Source organism: Ovis aries, chromosome 19 (assembly GCF_016772045.2).
Source record: "Ovis aries strain OAR_USU_Benz2616 breed Rambouillet chromosome 19, ARS-UI_Ramb_v3.0, whole genome shotgun sequence".
NCBI classification, from domain to species: Eukaryota; Metazoa; Chordata; class Mammalia; order Artiodactyla; family Bovidae; genus Ovis; species Ovis aries.
Window position 1 is genome coordinate 44,396,929 of NC_056072.1, and position 17,065 is coordinate 44,413,993.

Sequence of the window (17,065 nt, forward strand, 5' to 3'; positions counted from 1 at the left end):
TTGAGATTCACCTTCTGTTGAATAGAAAGAAGACACATTGTGATGGCCCAGTTAATAATAATTCCATATCCATCACTGAGAACAGACCCTGTATCATTTATTATGATTGCCATTCACAACCAAGACACAGACTCCCAACCATGGCTCAAATTCTAATTATTTCACCTAAGATAACTTTGTCTTGTTCAGCTGCATCAAAATTCTGTAAGTGAAAGATGACTTGTTGGATGGGAAGCATATATGGAAACTCTTTTTCCCACAAACAGATAAGCACATTACACAGAAGTTTTGCATAATTGTTTCTTTGTTGGTTTTAATCACTAGATACAATTGCTTTGGGTTAATTTAATGTTTAAAGAATCCTGTAAAAATCCTGAAGAAATAAGTAGATTTGAGGCTTTGAGCACTGGCACCAGCATCATTTGAATTTGGTCTCATAAATGAAAGTTTAGTAAATGTGTGTTACCTTTCCTTGCAGGCGATCTTTGAGCTTTCTCAAGGAGAAGAAGATTTAATAGAGGACTTGAAATTGGCAAAAAAGGTACATTCAAATCCAGTGGTCCTTTGAGTCACCTCCTGCTTATTTTCCTCTGAGTAATTTCACAGTTCTAAGACTGTACTTTATGATCACTCTTTTTATGACTGAGACAGGTCATAAAAAAATTGAGAAGCACCTACAGACCAAGCAGTAGGGAAAACGGCTCAAAGCAAGAAGACTGGAGACCTGACACCTTTAGGGCTGACACCTGTGCATGTCTCTAACACAGTCAAAGAATACCTCATTTTAATCAGAAAGTGTTCATGAGGCCTGGCTTCACATGTATTTCATTGTCCTAGAAGTCTCACAGGCAGGACTCCCTCAGCCCCGGGAGAGAATGTGCAGACGTCTGAAATTGGAATGCTTGTTTGAGTCCCCTAAGTGGGTAAAGTCGTTCATGAAGGCAGTTGAATACTGTCTTGTAAGTTAGGGTCTTTCATATGGAAAATTATCTGTAATCACTTTGTGTGTGGGAAGGGAGAGGAAATTCATGCCTTGTAGTCTGTATAATCTTGACAGCCATCCTGCCTCAAAAACCTTTCCATTGTCCCCCGTGGAGGCTAAAATCCAGACTTCTTCCTGTGACACTCACAGCTTTCTCAAGAAATTACAGGGTTGGAAAGATGCTTCCCTCCTAAGTGTCCTTGTGTGTGTGAATGTGCTCAGTTGCTCATTCATGTCCCATTCTGTGCGACCCCATGGGCTGTATGTAGCCCGCCAGGCTCCTGTGTCCATGGAATTCTCCAGGCAGGAATACTCATGTGGGTGCCATTTGCTTCTGCAGGGGATCTTCCCGACCTGGAAACCTAACTTTATGCTAATATCAAGTTCCGTCTGTAGCATTCCTGAGAGATGGCCATCTGAGCTTTTGTTGGATACAGCCAACAAAAATTGAGTTTTGGGCAGGGCTGAAGGTGAAGAAGATGGGGAGGACAGAGAAGGCATTTAACTCTAGGAGACCTCTTGCTGGTCATAAGTCCAGCTCCTCCTTCCTCCCCCAAGATCAACCTCCTTACCTTTTTCACTTGTATACTTTGCTTTGCTGGCCCTGCCTCCTGCAAACCCCTCCCTTTCATTTCAACCATCCAAGTCTACCTGTCCTCCAGAAGCAAACTCAAATACCAGTTCATTCCACAGTATTTACCACCTCCTTCTCTGTGCCAAGCACCTCATCTTTAAAATATCCAATAGCCAATCCACCTCTAATTCTCTGATCTACTAGAGCAGTTATCAACTGGTGAATTTTTGCTGCCATGTGACATCTCTCCTATTTTTAATCTTAAACTTTTTTTAATATTAATTTTTCCACACCTTTTTTTTAATCTTCCCAGTGAGCTTTATAAAACTCCTTGAAGGCAGGGACTGTGCAGTCTGTCTTTGCAGTGCCTTGGGTATAATTGTGGATGCATGTATTATTCATGATCAACCCAGTCAATCCTAAAGGAAATCAGTCCTGAATATTCACTGGAAGGACTGATGCTGAAGCTGAAACTCCAAAACCTTGGCCACCTGATGTGAAGAACCAATTCATTGGAAAAGACCCTGATGCTGGGAAAGATTGAAGGCAGGAGGAGAGGGGGACAACAGAGGACGAGATGGTCGGATGGCATCACCGACTTGATGGACATGAGTTTGAGCAGGCTCCGGGAGTTGGTGATGGTCAGGGAAGCCTGGCATGCTGTAGTCCATGGGGTTGCAAAAAATCGGACACAACTGAACAACTGAACTGAACTGTGGTTTACTTACCATTAATAAGAGATGATAAGATTGGCAGAGATTTTGCCCTCTCTGCTTCAATTTCATAGTAAAGGATGCCAAGCACCTTTTTCCCCCTTCACAGTTTAAATATGGAAATATTGAAAAATAACCTAGTGGTAACTAATTTTGTACACAGTGGGAATTTTTCAAGCTGCTGGACCTTCAATAAGGTTAATTTTTAAAACATTATATAAGTCAAATCTGCTCTATATTTAGAATTCCTGCCCTTTCTGAGATGTAAGATATACTATGGAAAGAAAAAAAAAAAAGCTTGAAAAAAATCAGCTTTAGTTTATCAACAACTGCAAAGGCTGAAGGCAGCACCAGATTCTCATCTGCTCCAACCACACCCATCTGCTGTTTGTGCAGCATTATGGGAGAAGTCACTGGGGAAAGCCATATACTCTGTTACTGCATAGGGCCTCTCAGAAGCTATTTACATTAACAGCTTGCTTTTTCTGATTGTAAATGCGTGCTTCCATCTCTTGCCCTTCTTGTGCAGGCCTATCACGACCCTATGCTGAAACTCTCCATAATGACAGAACAGGAGTTGAATCAAATTTTTGGAACACTGGACTCCCTGATTCCTCTCCATGAAGGTATAATTTTGTTCCCAGGATGAGTCGTGACTTGTAGCATTAACTGAGTTGTCTTATAACAAGTCACGGTTATATAATAACGTGAGTAACCCAGACTTTCCTAGCCCTGTTCATATTTTGAGTGCCTAACAAAATAAGGACTCTGTTTGTTTCTCACCAGACCTCCTTAGTCAGCTTCAAGATGTCCGCAAGCCCGATGGCTCAACTGAGCACGTCGGTCCCATCCTCGTGGGCTGGGTAAGAAAAGTTCTCTGATTTTGACTGAAGATGATTTTCAGTAATGTCAATGGAGTTTCATTTTAGCTGGACTTTTTTGTATAGGCAAACCTTTGGTTTCACATCAGAAAAATTAAAATGGCAAGTTTCTAGTTTAATTTATATTTATTAGCCTTTATCACCTCAGAGCATCGAAACAGTTTTTTTCTTATTATAAATGAATTGCATTTAAAGATAACATGGCCTTTGTGCAATGAAAGAGGTAAAGGCACACATGAAATTGTTACTAGTTTCACATCAAATTAAGTAAAACTAATTAATATTCATATGACTCCAATTACAAATGTAGCTATTACCTCTTTCATCCTAGTGAATATTTAAGGACAGCTTCCTGTGCATCACTAAGAAAGCTTAATTTGTGCTACCCCCCAAAAATTTTTTTTCCCTTATGGTCAAATGTCATTTCATAAATGAGGTAATAACTAAATACTGTTAATGTTTAGCATATATCTGATCCTAAGTAACTTCTTACGAGAGCTGGGTATTATGTTGATCTGTACCCCAACATAACCCATACCCTTTCATAATTGAAGAAATCAGTTGTGACTTTAGATTATGGTTGGTTCTGGGGCTGAGTTAGTGTTTTACCAAGTGCTTACAGTGGTGGTTCAGTTGTAGTTTATTTTAGACAAGGTATGCACTTTCTGTTTTGCCACAGGCCCCGCTGCTCCCTATTATGCATTTCTATTTCCCTCTGTAGGTCCTTGAGTGTTCCACCCCTGCCCCCGGTGTTTTTCATTTGTTAAGAAGCAGATAATGAGAGCAGATTACTTTGAAGACTTCTTCCAGGCAGTATGAGGTCCCTCTGATCCACACAGTGTTCCAGAATAGGCAGGAAGTGCCACAGTAGCAGTGCTAGAGTCATTCCACTATTTGGAGAGTGTGTGAAGATTATAAATCCTATTACCATGTGAGTTGTGTTTATCAGGTTGCACTTTATTTGTATATTAACCTTCCTAAATCTTCCAGCAAGTAAGCTTTTCTTACCTTAATGCTTCTCCATTACTGCCTTGATCAAGAAACTTTGACGGTTTCATGACTTAGCTTTAGTCCAGGAGTCAGTTTTAGCACTGAGGCTGAAATATCCCAAGGGTATATGAAAGTCAAGTAATGTTCTAAGATGAATAATTTAGCAAATGTGCCTTAATATTTCAAGAGAGATCATTCATCTTATTTTTTTTAACTTTCATTTTATTATGAGCCCTGGTAGATGTCTTAACTTCGTTAGCCCACAAAAAAATTTCTCTAAAAAGAGTCAGCCAGCTGGAGACAGAGGAGGTGTAATGAGATGAGAGAGTCTGCCCTACTGCTTCTTAAACTTCTTCAGTCTGTGGACTGCTTTGGTGGGAGAAGGAACAAGTTCAGACAGGCACGATGACTCCTGTTTTTGATGAGACGGCAGTATACAACTATGAGGTTTCCTTAGATATCATATACAAATTGTCTGTTCATGCGAGAAGCAAAAATGAACGCAGTCTGCTACTTTTCTTTTTCTGAAACAAATGCACTTTTGTTAGGAAATTGGTTTGATTTGAGGGTAGGTTTTGTAGTCCTTTTCTGTACTTACACCAAAGATGTTTGACCATGCCAGTCCATTGCTGTCTGGACACTTAGACATCAAATGGGAACTTGCAGCTTGAAGAGCAGCCTAAAATCACACAACTGGCCCATTGTTACCGGATCTCATGGGAAATGGTCCTTATTTATCAGGCCTGATGAGCTGTTAAATGTTTTGCCTCTCTTCACTGCAGATGTGTCCATGCGAGTGGGCATTGTAAACCAAGGGGTGCATCTGTTTGAGTTCTGGTCTTTTTAACAGAACAAAATAAACATCTTAGTAGACTTTGAATGAGAAAAGTCAAAGCCCATTCCACCCATGAAAAATTGATTTATTTCCCCCCAAAGGAAAAAAGTGGGCAAAAAAGCTCTTTTAAACAAGTAAGCTGCCCAAGTGGGATTGCCCTGACCAGTCCTTTTGACCTTAGAATGAATCAATTGCTTTTACTTTAAAGACCTTAAAAAGAGAGTGGTGGGTTTTTTTCAGGGAACCACCTTCTTTACTGGAGATCAGTAACCATGGGCTGGCCTGTTTTCATAAACCTCCCTTTCTCATAAAGAAACAGCTTCCCAAATTACATCTTCATGCTAACATTTTTTTAGTAATAAAATAATTTATCAGTGCTACTGAGCAGCAAGTTCTCATGTTAATTTGGGTTCTAATTAAATTTTCATTCCAAACAGAGAGTCAGGGTACACGGAAGCAAAAAAAAAAAAACAAAAAACAACTTTGTTCTATCACTTTTCATAATGTTAGGAAGGTAGAAAGAATTTCTTTAAAAAAAAAAGAGAGAAAGCATTTCCTTATAAATTCTTGATAGTCTAAAAGATGGGGAGTACTTCAGAACTCTCAGGGGTTGTGGGAAGGACAAACACACTTCAGAGTGGTTTTGTCTCCAGCTAAGCAAGTAGTTTGGCTTCTCTAAACCATAATTTCTTCAATAAAAAATATTTTTGGAGTAAATAATAACAGCTAGTAGCTACCAATTCTTAACTGGGAACCAACCTCCTGTTAACACTTTTTATCTGCTGTATCTCAACGTCTCACTAAAAGAGGATATTAGTATGTGCATTTTGTAGGTGAAGAAAGGCTTCTGAAGGGTCCCTTGACTAGTAACTGAGTTAGGCTTTGAATGTCATTCTCCCTGTTCTAGAGTTATTGCACGGTATTTGGAAACCAAGATATGTGTATTCTTCATTCCCTATCTGGTTATAGATCACTTGTGGCTTTTTCTAGCCAGTGAGCTGTACCAGATAGGTTTTCAGGTTATGCTCAGGAAATGAGGACCCTGTCAGGTGTGAACACAGGATCAGAGCCAGATTTGGTTGCCATGGCAGCAGGGCGGCATGGTCAGAGAGAGTAACGGCCCATTGGACAGCAAGCAATAGCGTGGTCGGGGTGCTTAGCTGGATTACATCTGATGGTTACTACTGATTTGTTTCTCCATAATGAAAACATTGGCCATTTCCAAGTCTTTTTAAAAGGCAAGGAAATGGAAATGAAATTAAGAGGGCCTGAGTCTCTTTCGAATTAACTCTGAAGATCTGAATTACAAGCCACAGTGCCACATGTGGGGTGTGTCTGTGTGTGTATAAGTCCCAATTATTATTACTTTCAAACACAGCATAGAGAAAAGAATTTCTGCAGCCCTTTTAAATAGAGAGGTTTTTCTGTTTCCATTACATGTAAGGAAGGTAGACGTTTCCAAGAAATGTTAAACTCAACAGTGAACTTTTTAAACTTGACTTCCATGGTATCTTGTCTGATGTCAGTCACTGAGAAAATAATTTCGATAAAAGGTGTAAAAGAAGCAGCAGGACAGTTAAACTTTGACCTGTTTTCCAAATGCCACTGCAGCTTATTTTTAAGCTGAGTTCATAAACCATCAAATGTTATCTAATCCAGTAATCCATTAAAATTAATTTATTAGTTCTTTCAAAATACAAACTTTGTCTGCTATATAGTGGGCCTAGTGCACAGCGCTGAGGATGCAAAAATGAAAGACCCTCTCGCCACCATCTCACACTGAATCCTTCTACAGAACGGGCGTTGTGGTGGATGTGACTTCCTAGTCCAGGGAGGGAAGCAAACACTGCGGGACTGTTGGCTGCATTTTATTGCCTCTGATGACCTTCTGGAAGCTGACAGCTTGTACATGAGGGTGCCATCATAGGGAGGAGTGGAAAGGGGAGATGAGCAGCCCTTTCACTGAGTCTTTGACCTTGTGTTTGCACCTTGTGACTAATGGGATATGTCAGGGAAACTAGTATTTGGCTGGAAGGAAGATGATGGACTCAAAAGTGTTCCAGCGTCTTAAAATTTATTCTTTGCAGAGGGCTTCCCTGGTGGCTCAGTGGTAAAGCACCTGCCTGCCAGTTCAGGTGATGCAGGTTCAATCCCCAGGTCAGGGGAGGGGTGGAGAGCCCTGGAGAAGGAAATGGCAATGTTGGCCCTCCAGTATTCTTGCCTGAAACATCCCGTGGACAGGGGAGCCTGGCAGACTACAGTCCACGGGATCGCAAAAGAATCAGCCAAGATATAGTGACTAAACACAACAACAATAATCTTTGCATGGAATTGTGATATTAACCATAAGGTATATTCTGGCGTGTCAGAACTAATTTAAAAGACGTTTGTAAATGCTTTCTGCATCTAATTTTTTACTAATTATACTTTTAACTTCTTGGATTTCTTTATAATTGGTCTACCTTGGAATCAAGTACTTTAAAACTAATGTAGGTAGAGGTGCTTGCTCTGGGCTTTTGCCATGCAAAAGTCTGGGCTGTGGGGTCTGACTCCTTTCTTTTTGTGCCATCAACTCTTCTAGATTAGTTTCTTATTAATAATTTTAAAAGAACCCTTATTAAGAAATATTCTTTCCTCTCACCAGATACTTTTGAAAGTTTAAGACAATTCTGTATGCATATGCAGTAATCCTCATTTAGGAAAATTCTGAATTGTGCACATATACAGTAATTCCAGTTCTTTTGCGTCTAGCTTAGATTGACAGAAATGCAAACAAATTATTGAGGTCTTAATAACCAAGAAAGTAAACATGCCGCTAAGAAAATAACTGTGCAAGCAAGCCGGAGCCTAAAGAGCTGTCTGTCTGTTGCCTGCCATTTTGAAGATTCCATGTGTGTCTCCTCCAGCCTTGCAAACAGAGAGATGTTGGGCTGGCCTGGAGACCAGTTAGACTTTGTTCAGTCCCAATGAGTGATGTCAGCGTGTAGCTTCAGAGCATACTTATTTTAATGCTGCACCCCTCCTTTCATGTTCCTTTCTTAGCTGCCTTGTCTCAGCTCCTACGACAGCTACTGCAGCAATCAAGTAGCTGCCAAAGCTCTGCTGGACCACAAAAAACAAGATCACCGAGTCCAAGATTTCCTGCAGCGATGTTTAGAATCCCCCTTTAGCCGAAAACTAGATCTCTGGAATTTCCTGGATATTCCACGAAGCCGTCTGGTGAAATACCCTCTGCTTCTTCGAGAAATCTTGAGACACACACCAAATGATAATCCAGATCAGCAGCACCTGGAAGAAGCTGTGAGTTTCTTTCTTTCTCCCCTTGGTCTTTCCCCAGTGGTTGTAAGATTGGGTAAATGTGTGAATGAAGGGTCCCTGGGTACTAGGACACAGGAATCTTGGATTCAGGGCTGGACTGAGGGTGGTGGTTTGTTAGGGACTAAAGCATACACATATCTTGATTTCCAACATGACTCGCCCATATTTTGATTTTGTCAATCAGTGCTATTCCTAATCTGTGAAATGCAATATTTACATGAAATGCACTCTAAAGTCCCTTTGATTCTAAAGTTTCTTGATTCTGAATAGGTGACTCTATAATCTATTTGTTGCAATTCCTGATTATTAGGGTAAGATCTCTGTAGAGATTTTTTTTTTTTCTGTAGAGATTTTAAATTGAATAGCTTTGTTTAGTTAGCAAACGGAAGTTGCCTTTTGCCTTTTACTGAACCCCATTTGTGAAATCAGCACCCATTTGAAACCCAGCTGTCCTTGGCCCCAGGTTGATGCATAGAGCCTAGTCAAATCTGCTCACCAGTGACTGTATTGGATATGGGGCTGGGTGGTTTGGGAAATATGGATTCTTCCCTAGCAGCAATTTAAGACCAGGAAAAATCAGATCCATATCATGGGATGTGGTGAACTGTGACATTCTGCTCAGAGAGCTCAGTTCTGGTTGCAGTGCTCTGCAGGACAGGGTAGAGGAGATGACAGGCCAGAGGAGCAAACAGCCAGGGCAGAGGTGTAAAGAAATGACAGGGTACGTCATGCCAGCGAGTGCCATTGACCAGTTTGCCTGGGGTGATAATAGTCAGGAAACAGCAAGAGAAGGGACTGAGGGTGGTGGTTCACACTGGGTATGCAGTTGTAAATATCAATTTGAGACCCTTTTCCTTTCTTGTGCTTTTGTTTCTTAAGTAGCTTAGATTCAGGTTCTAATTCCAGCGCTGTCACTGACAAGCTGTGTGATCTTGGACATGTAACATTGCATCTGTAGCACAGGGGACAGCAGAGACTAGGGACAGGGAATCAAGTTGGAAGGATGTTGCAGTGGTCCAGATGCACAGTCTTGGAAACCTGCTCAGGGAGTTAGCAGTGAGGATGCAGAGACCAGTTCTGATAGTTCATTCCCTGACTGGATCTGGGACAGTAACAAGCTGATAAACAGAGGTGATTGGAAAATCAATCAAAAGCCTTGAGTCGATGGAGCAAACTGCCCATCTCTTCCCAGAGAGGGGCTTAATAACGTCGGGTGGCCAAAGAGTTTTCTGTACGATGGTATGGCAAAAACCCAAATGAACGTTTTGGCCAACTCAATAGTAATTAGTAACAACAACAGTAGTAAATAGTAACAGCAACAACAATAACACCTGCTGACATGTATTGAATACCTAGTAAATCATGTTTACGTGATCGTCTAATGGGTTATGTATCTCATTTAACCCTCACACTAACCTATGAGAAAGCTGTTCATGTTAGGGCCGTTCTCCTTTTCCAGATAAGGCATGGGGGCACTAAATAATTCGCCCAAGTCTGGGCCAACAGGTAATGGAGTTGATATCCAAACCTTGTCAGTGTAAACTGCCACTCTTATGACTTCTCCACTTCTTTGTGCTCCTCTGCCACAGAGCTGAAAGACAGGCTACTTTTTTAAGTCCCTCTTGTTTCTGGAACTACAGAAATCTGTCTAGCTATCAGGCTTTATGGAAGGCCTCACCAATCCAGAGCTGGGCCAGTTGTCCGTGTAGGGACAGAGAAGAATAGGAAAGACTCTCCTGATTCACAGGGTGTTTGAGGTGTCTGGCAAGCCCAGCATACAGACCAGGCTCCCAGTCCAGCACAACGGGGAATGCAGGCCCAAGATGAGGCCCAGCTCACTTCATGTCTGTTTTTATTACTCGGAAGAGCAATACCGTGGCCTCCTCTCCATATCTCATCCCAGCAAGTGTGTGGTCTGTAGGAATGAGAACAACAGGGAACTCGAACTAGTCTAAATAATTACTTTTGTGAAGAACACAAGCCTACTCTGGGTTTTCCAATAAAGATTTCTTCTTTTTAAAACGCAGCATGAAAGAATAATGCTTTGTTTAAAAACAAGAAGAAAAAGAAAAGTAAGCTAAAGTTTGAATTTAAAAACAGATAGATAAGAATACGATTGTTTGCAATACACCAGTTTCCTTAGTGCATAAAATTCTTCAGGCAAATTTGCCAAGTTCTTCATGCAAAGTTAGGTGTGAAGCATGGTATACCCGCATTTGAAAATCTCTGCAAAGCAAGTCTTCTAAATGTCCATTTACACTGTATAGGCACAGCAATTTTTTTTCCTCTTCTTTACAAAATCCTTGTGGCATTATCCTGGATGAACAGAAATGTTTAGCCCTGTACTCTTGAATGCATCATGAATGTTTGATAACCATAAAATCCACACTACCATTGTAGCTTAACTAATATGTTCCCTGAATAAATTTTCCTCCTCTGAGAAGAAAAAATCAGGGAACTCTAAATAAATTTCTTCTACTACACCAAGCATTCAGTCTTATGATTAGATCTAAGGAAAGATCTTCCTTTTTAATATAGTGTGTAAACTACCACATCTGTATTAGAATTGCTTAATAGTGCTTTGAAAGGTTGATAGAAATTTCCCCCCAAAGAGAACATCTTAAAATAGGACTTAGGATACTTGTATAGTCCAGATCTGGTTGTTTACTGTTTTGTATTCTAAGGATTGTTTCAGTCAGAAAATTATCCTGTAAACCATCTCTTCCCTCTGCCTGCCACTGCTCCAATTCCCTAAAAAAAAAAAAACCACCACTGGAATCAATGGAAAGAACAGTCCTCTTTTTTTTTTTTTTTTTTTTTTGATGCAACTACAGTGAAACCTGCTATTCTTGGTCCATGTCAGGAGCCAACGAGTAGATGATATTACCTCACAAGGGGCCAGACAGACAGGGCTTTCAGAGTCTACTTGGAGCATGACGATTCCAGCATGTGGGGGTTTAATCCTTATTCTGTTACGGATATCTTTCATCATGTCACTTTACTAGCCCTTGCCCTTCAGCTTGAACCCAAATAAGAAATGCAACGATAAGTTTAAATGCCCAACTACCATGATTGTTGGTTATTGGCAATATCCTATGTGTAACTTTATTCCTTGCTGCAATTCTGCAAAATAACTTCCTCTTGAGAACTAGTACAGAGAGTTTAGACATGGCATGCAGGTATATTAGTTATGTATACAACTGAATATAAATACAAAAGCAGTATTTTCAATAAATGAAAGCAGGCCCAGAGTCACTACAATAAATACAGATACAGAATATGGAATAACACCAAATGTTTCCATTCTTTTGTCTCTCTTTGTTTTTTTTTTTTCAAACACCAAAGAAAGAAGCAGCATTTGAGAGTAGTCATAGCTGCCTAAGGAAGCACTGTGGCTTTTGAGTTTATTAATCTTCATGTGATATGCCAGCTGTTCAGTTCCTGAGTTAAATTAGGAAATGAACGTCGCTTTATGCCTATAGTACATCCTCTTCTGGTTTCCTGGATTCTTGCAGGAAATTCAGAAAATTGACTCAAATACTGATTAATTCCAGCTGCCCAGGTACACCTAGTAATGTCTGATAAGATGAGCCACAGCACTTAATGCTCAGGCTTAAAAAAAAAAAGGAAAAAGTATGAGTTTCAATTCACATTAAAAATGTAATAAAATAGAAAAATAAGGTAGACATAGAACAATTGTTCAGATACTGCCCATGTATTTTAAGCTTCTTGAGGGCAGGGACCCTGTCTCGTTTCCTTGAATGCCACCACCTAGTCAGACACTGAAAAGATGCTCAACAAACATTAATTGAATTAATTTGCAAGATGACTCATAGTTTCAGTATATTTTGTGAAATTTCTGTTTTGTTTGTTTCTGAAAGCAACAAATAATCAGTCATCTTTGAAAACCAAGGAGGAGAGAAACAAGGAGAAAGTTTGGGTACCAAAGTGTACCATTTATTACTTGTTTTCTGTTACTGAAACTCAGATTAATTTCACAGCACTTGTACTTAACATTAGGTTGACATCAAAGACCAAAAAAATTCTTTATGTGAAGTAAAGAACCTATACTTTCAAAAATAATGTGTTTTATTTTTTAATTATCAAGTAGTACTACACTCAGATTTGGAAAACAGAAAAGAATAAATAAATGATCTTTGAAACTGTTAGTAGCTAAAGCGTGTAGATTATACCTGTGTCCTTAGGATGCAGTCACCAGACATCAGTTCAAAGCTAGCTCTTCTGTTGAACTGCATGGAAGTGCCAAAGCTATAATTGTATAGAAGTTTTTAGTCCAGTTTCTTTGGTCATAAGGCACGTGAAAAATAATTACTTAATAATCTTAGAATTCACTGCCACTTGAACAAAGTCTGGTAGCTTTTAGCTGAGTAAAGGCCTCTTTTGAAACCTTGCTTTTCAAAGACTGGTCTGTTTTTCCATTAAATCAATGCAACCAAGAAGAGGCCTTACTCACATTTCTCATCTGTTGTTTTCTATTAAACCCACCGCAAGAAAGATGGGACTGTTGGTCTTTTCACTACTAAGGGACAGAAGTCTGTGCTGAGAAAGTCATTCCTTTGCCTTGGATTGGTGTCTTTGAGTTTTTTTCTCAACTAATTTATTGCTCCTTTTTTCTAGAATTTTCTAATTTTTAGATTTATCATTCATGTGCTAAAACACCACCGCATTGGGATAAATGCCCACTGAACATGTCTCAGTGTTGTTCACTTGTTTTGTTTTGCTTCATTTTGTATTTAACCATAATGCATCCACCATTGCTTTGAAATCACTCTGCCCCTGTCTTGTTTGAGTGTGCTGTAGGAATGGGCGTGAGTGTATATAGACAAATCGTCTCCATTCTTACTCCTAGTGTCCTTTCTTTCCATTCCTAGTTCTCTGCCCTTCATAAATGAGTTACGTTTTGTCACTAAATGATACCCAAACTATTTATTCACACCCAATTTGAATGTGTTGTTTGTAGGTTAAATACATGTAGAGAGGCCTTGAAACTGGGTTTCAAATCCACAAGGATCATCCCTTTTCTGAACTGTTATATTCTGCTTTGTTTTCTCTCCTTGGCTGTATTTTTTGTTTTACCATGTTGAGCATATGTTAAGAAATGCGTGATACAGAGCCTAGTGGCTGTAAGTCCTGCACATTGAAAGCAGTACTTCACGTTTCTTTCTCTCAGACAAAATTCCACATCAACATTGATTTTATATTTAATACAAATATAGATGTGTGTGTGTGTACAAATGAATATATATATACGTATGTACATGTATATAGATGGTATATGGATAGATAGATACAGTATGTTAAAAGCATTTTTCCCCCTTTTCCCAAAGCAGCAGCTTAGATAATGGGATCTCAGAATTAGATCCAAGTGTATCTTTGCGACTTTCTAAGGTTAAGTCCCTGGGCCTTGTTGATGTGAATGGTTTGATTACTTTCCCCATACTTCCTTTTTGTTTTTACAGATAAACATCATTCAGGGAATTGTGGCAGAAATCAATACCAAGACTGGAGAATCTGAATGCCGCTATTATAAAGAGCGACTTCTTTACTTGGAGGAAGGCCAGAAAGACTCTCTAATTGACAACTCAAAGGTGCTGTGTTGTCATGGTGAACTGAAGAACAACCGGGGCGTGGTGAGTAGTTGCTCTCCTTCAGTGATTTCATCCTGAGCCTCCCTGACCCCTTCATCCATGTGATATTGAGCCTCCTATTACAATGCCTTCCGTAAGCAGAATCATGTTCTTTAGACAAAAACTTTCTCAAGTGTCTTTTATATCACAGGATCATATATTATTAAATTTATTTTATATATTATTTATACATATATTTTAAATGTCATCACCAGTACATATTCAGAAAAATTTTGGAAACCATCATAGAGTTGCCAGCTTTTTATGTTGTTGGGTCATGTTGTTGTTTTTGACCCTCAAAAACAAACACAAAACAATTACTATCTCCTCCCACTTTGCTATCAGCAAGTAATAGATGATTTTAACAGGATGTTCAAAGTATATGATCTCAGAAAAATAGATAGTTCTTTAATTGAATTCATTTAGCTTTATGAGAAATTCTTCTTACGAGTTGGTGCCTATCCACAAACTGACATTTTGAGACCAGTTTTTTATTTTTGTGTTTTGTTTTAAATAACAACCTACCCACCATCAGCTCTGCATCTAGCTCTGACTTGTAAACACTCCATTTCCTGGCTTTTATTCTTCTGTACATATTGAAATTGTTCGTCCTCTCCTGTCATAGCAACTTGCACAAATCTCCCCTGGAGGGCTTACTACGGTAGGCTGTGATTCTCCGTTTATCTGTTAGCATTTCCCACTTTTATCATGCTCTTTTAGGGTGGAGATTGTGCCTTGTCAGTCCCTTTCATGGGGACCTGACATATACTAAGGCACTGAGTAGTCTTAGGTGGATATGTGAGTGAATGAATGAATAAATGTTTACATGAAGGAAAAATGGACGTGAATTATAGAGAGATCAAAATTGAGTCAACTCACCAGGCTTTTTTAAAATGTGTAACAATAGAAAATAATGCGAATATGCAGTATTTCCATGATTTTTGTACATTTATATATAACATGTTTTATATATCAATTGTACTATATATAACGTATGTTCATATTTTAGCATTGAGAAAGCCATTGAGACAGTCTCCACTTCTCTTTTGTTTCATCTTTAGTATCTAGCCAACCCTTAGAATGAAAGCCAAAACTTGATGGAAAAGCTCCTAATAAAGCTTTGATGATTCAGAGACTGCCTTTTTGACCTGGGCTATAAAGTGACATTTATGAGCAGGCTTGGAAATGGTATTTGAAATCACTGAGGACGTGTCAGAGCGTCCATTATCAGTACTGTCGTAGATCTAACCAGCTGATGTTGCAACAAAGGTTGTGAGACCTGTCACAGGCCACTGCTTAAGAGATGTTTCTGTTTGACTGGGAGTAACTGATTACCAGGCAACTGCGTTCTGCTTTGCACTGATTTTGGGAAAGCACTGGTAGACTTCTAATGGCTGATACTCCAACTCCTTGAACATTGTTCCTCAGAAGCCCTGTGACGAATAGAAAGAAGCATCACTGTATGGAACGGGGGCCTGTCTTCCTTCTGTCCATCAATCAAGGGCTGAGACTCTGGTCGGCTGTGCCTAGGTCATTAAAGATGACCCCTACCTAGTTCACGTTTCAGGCAGATTGATTTTTGAAAACAAAGATTTTAATTGAAGGGGGGCACTTGTTTTTCTTTTTTTGTTTGCTTCTTTGCTTTTTCCCCGTGGAGGTGAAAAAGTCATGAATAAAGTCATGAGTCAGGGGAAAAAGTCTCAATAGTTTGAGGGCAGGAAGGAGCTGCAACTAGGAAGAGGAACTCTCAGTGAACATTCATAAACAAGGAATATTTTTTTAAAGTTGCCCAGATAATCAGTGTTCAAACCTCCTGCCTTGGCTAGAAGAGAGATTTGAAGTAGAAGCAGTGTAAAAATCTCTGATTATTTTTAGTATATGAAACAGTGACTCACACCTCCCGTCACCAATCCCCATTATCATTCCCTTCACCATTCCCCTCCACCACCAGAGAAAAAAGCCCTTACTTGGTTATTTTGTGCTTTTCTCTGTTTTGCGGTCTTCAGACCTCCCCCTACCCCAAATACACACCAATACAGAACCACCATCCTTTGTTTCCACAAGCCAACATTTAGTTGAGCTTCCGTTTCTGCAGTTTTTGATGTATGTGTGTGTGTGTGTCTGTCCATCCATCAGTCTGTGGCAGGGTGGGGGTAGATGGCCTACAAGTATCTTTTCTTCCAAATGTAAAATTATCTGGTAACACTGAAAGTGCTTTCCTGAGCCCAAGTCAGGATTCTAATGTGAATTTTCAGCCCTATTCTTCTGGTCTCCTCCTTGAAACTCCTAGGCTGACATTCCCAAATATTACTGCTGGAAAACCAGAACCTAGCTGCAGAATCATGGATCGTCTCACTTCAACTCCTAAGCATTTCCAAGCTGTGGGAAGAGTCTGGCGCTTGGAGTTGAATGGAGCCAATTTACCCCAGCTCCACTCAGAAAAATTGCTTTTGTAATGTGGTTTTGAGACAAGCCTTTATTTTCGAGATTCTTTTTTTGCCCACAACACACACATCAGTCATCAGTCCTTTAAGCACAACCTCTTCGGAGAACTGAGGTTCTTATGAACTTTACCAAGAAGGACAACTGCTTTGATCGTCTCTCTTCATGGCTACAGCTGCATACTCTGGTTTCCTCAGGAATGGGCAGTGTTCCGAGCCAGGGTACCTGGGTGAAGCTGATAATCAGCTCTGTGGTGGAATGAATGAGTGTTTTACGGGTTTGAGAAGCAAAGATTAATATTAGGCTCAGATATACCAGTCTCATCCTTTATGGACTGTTGCTCATTTTGATCTCTTAGAATTGTACTGGATATAATAAACTAAAGCCAGGAAAGGACTGATTTTTTTTTTCCTCCATTACACCCTTTGTTCTATGGGGTTTCTATTTCTTTTTTAATATTCCTGTAATAAAAGTGCTAGAAACCACGTGTGCCTGCATGTGTTGTGACTTGTGAACACCCCTGGAGCTGGCAGACCTGAAAGCAGGTATCTGTAGGCAGAAAGGCCTTCTTCACTGGGGCCCTAGGGAGGTGCCCTTACAGGACAGGCAATGGATGCATCTGGAAATGCCTCCAACCCCCAACTGGTGTTCTCCTGGAGGTAGATTTGAGCTGAGCAGTTCA

The 17,065-nt window shown here is 39.9% G+C and overlaps 1 protein-coding gene across 6 annotated transcripts in view; it reads left to right on the top strand.

The window, feature by feature from the left end:
- Positions 1 to 17,065, top strand: part of ARHGEF3 (Rho guanine nucleotide exchange factor 3) — a 313,864-nt gene that overhangs the window by 292,062 nt on the left and 4,737 nt on the right. For all 6 annotated transcript variants that reach the window (XM_042236047.1, XM_012099859.4, XM_012099858.5 and 3 more), the window contains 5 exons: positions 479 to 541; positions 2,799 to 2,895; positions 3,056 to 3,132; positions 8,018 to 8,275; positions 13,774 to 13,944. In XM_042236047.1, coding sequence (XP_042091981.1) covers positions 479 to 541; positions 2,799 to 2,895; positions 3,056 to 3,132; positions 8,018 to 8,275; positions 13,774 to 13,944 — 666 coding nt within the window. The remainder of the gene's footprint in view (positions 1 to 478; positions 542 to 2,798; positions 2,896 to 3,055; positions 3,133 to 8,017; positions 8,276 to 13,773; positions 13,945 to 17,065) is intronic.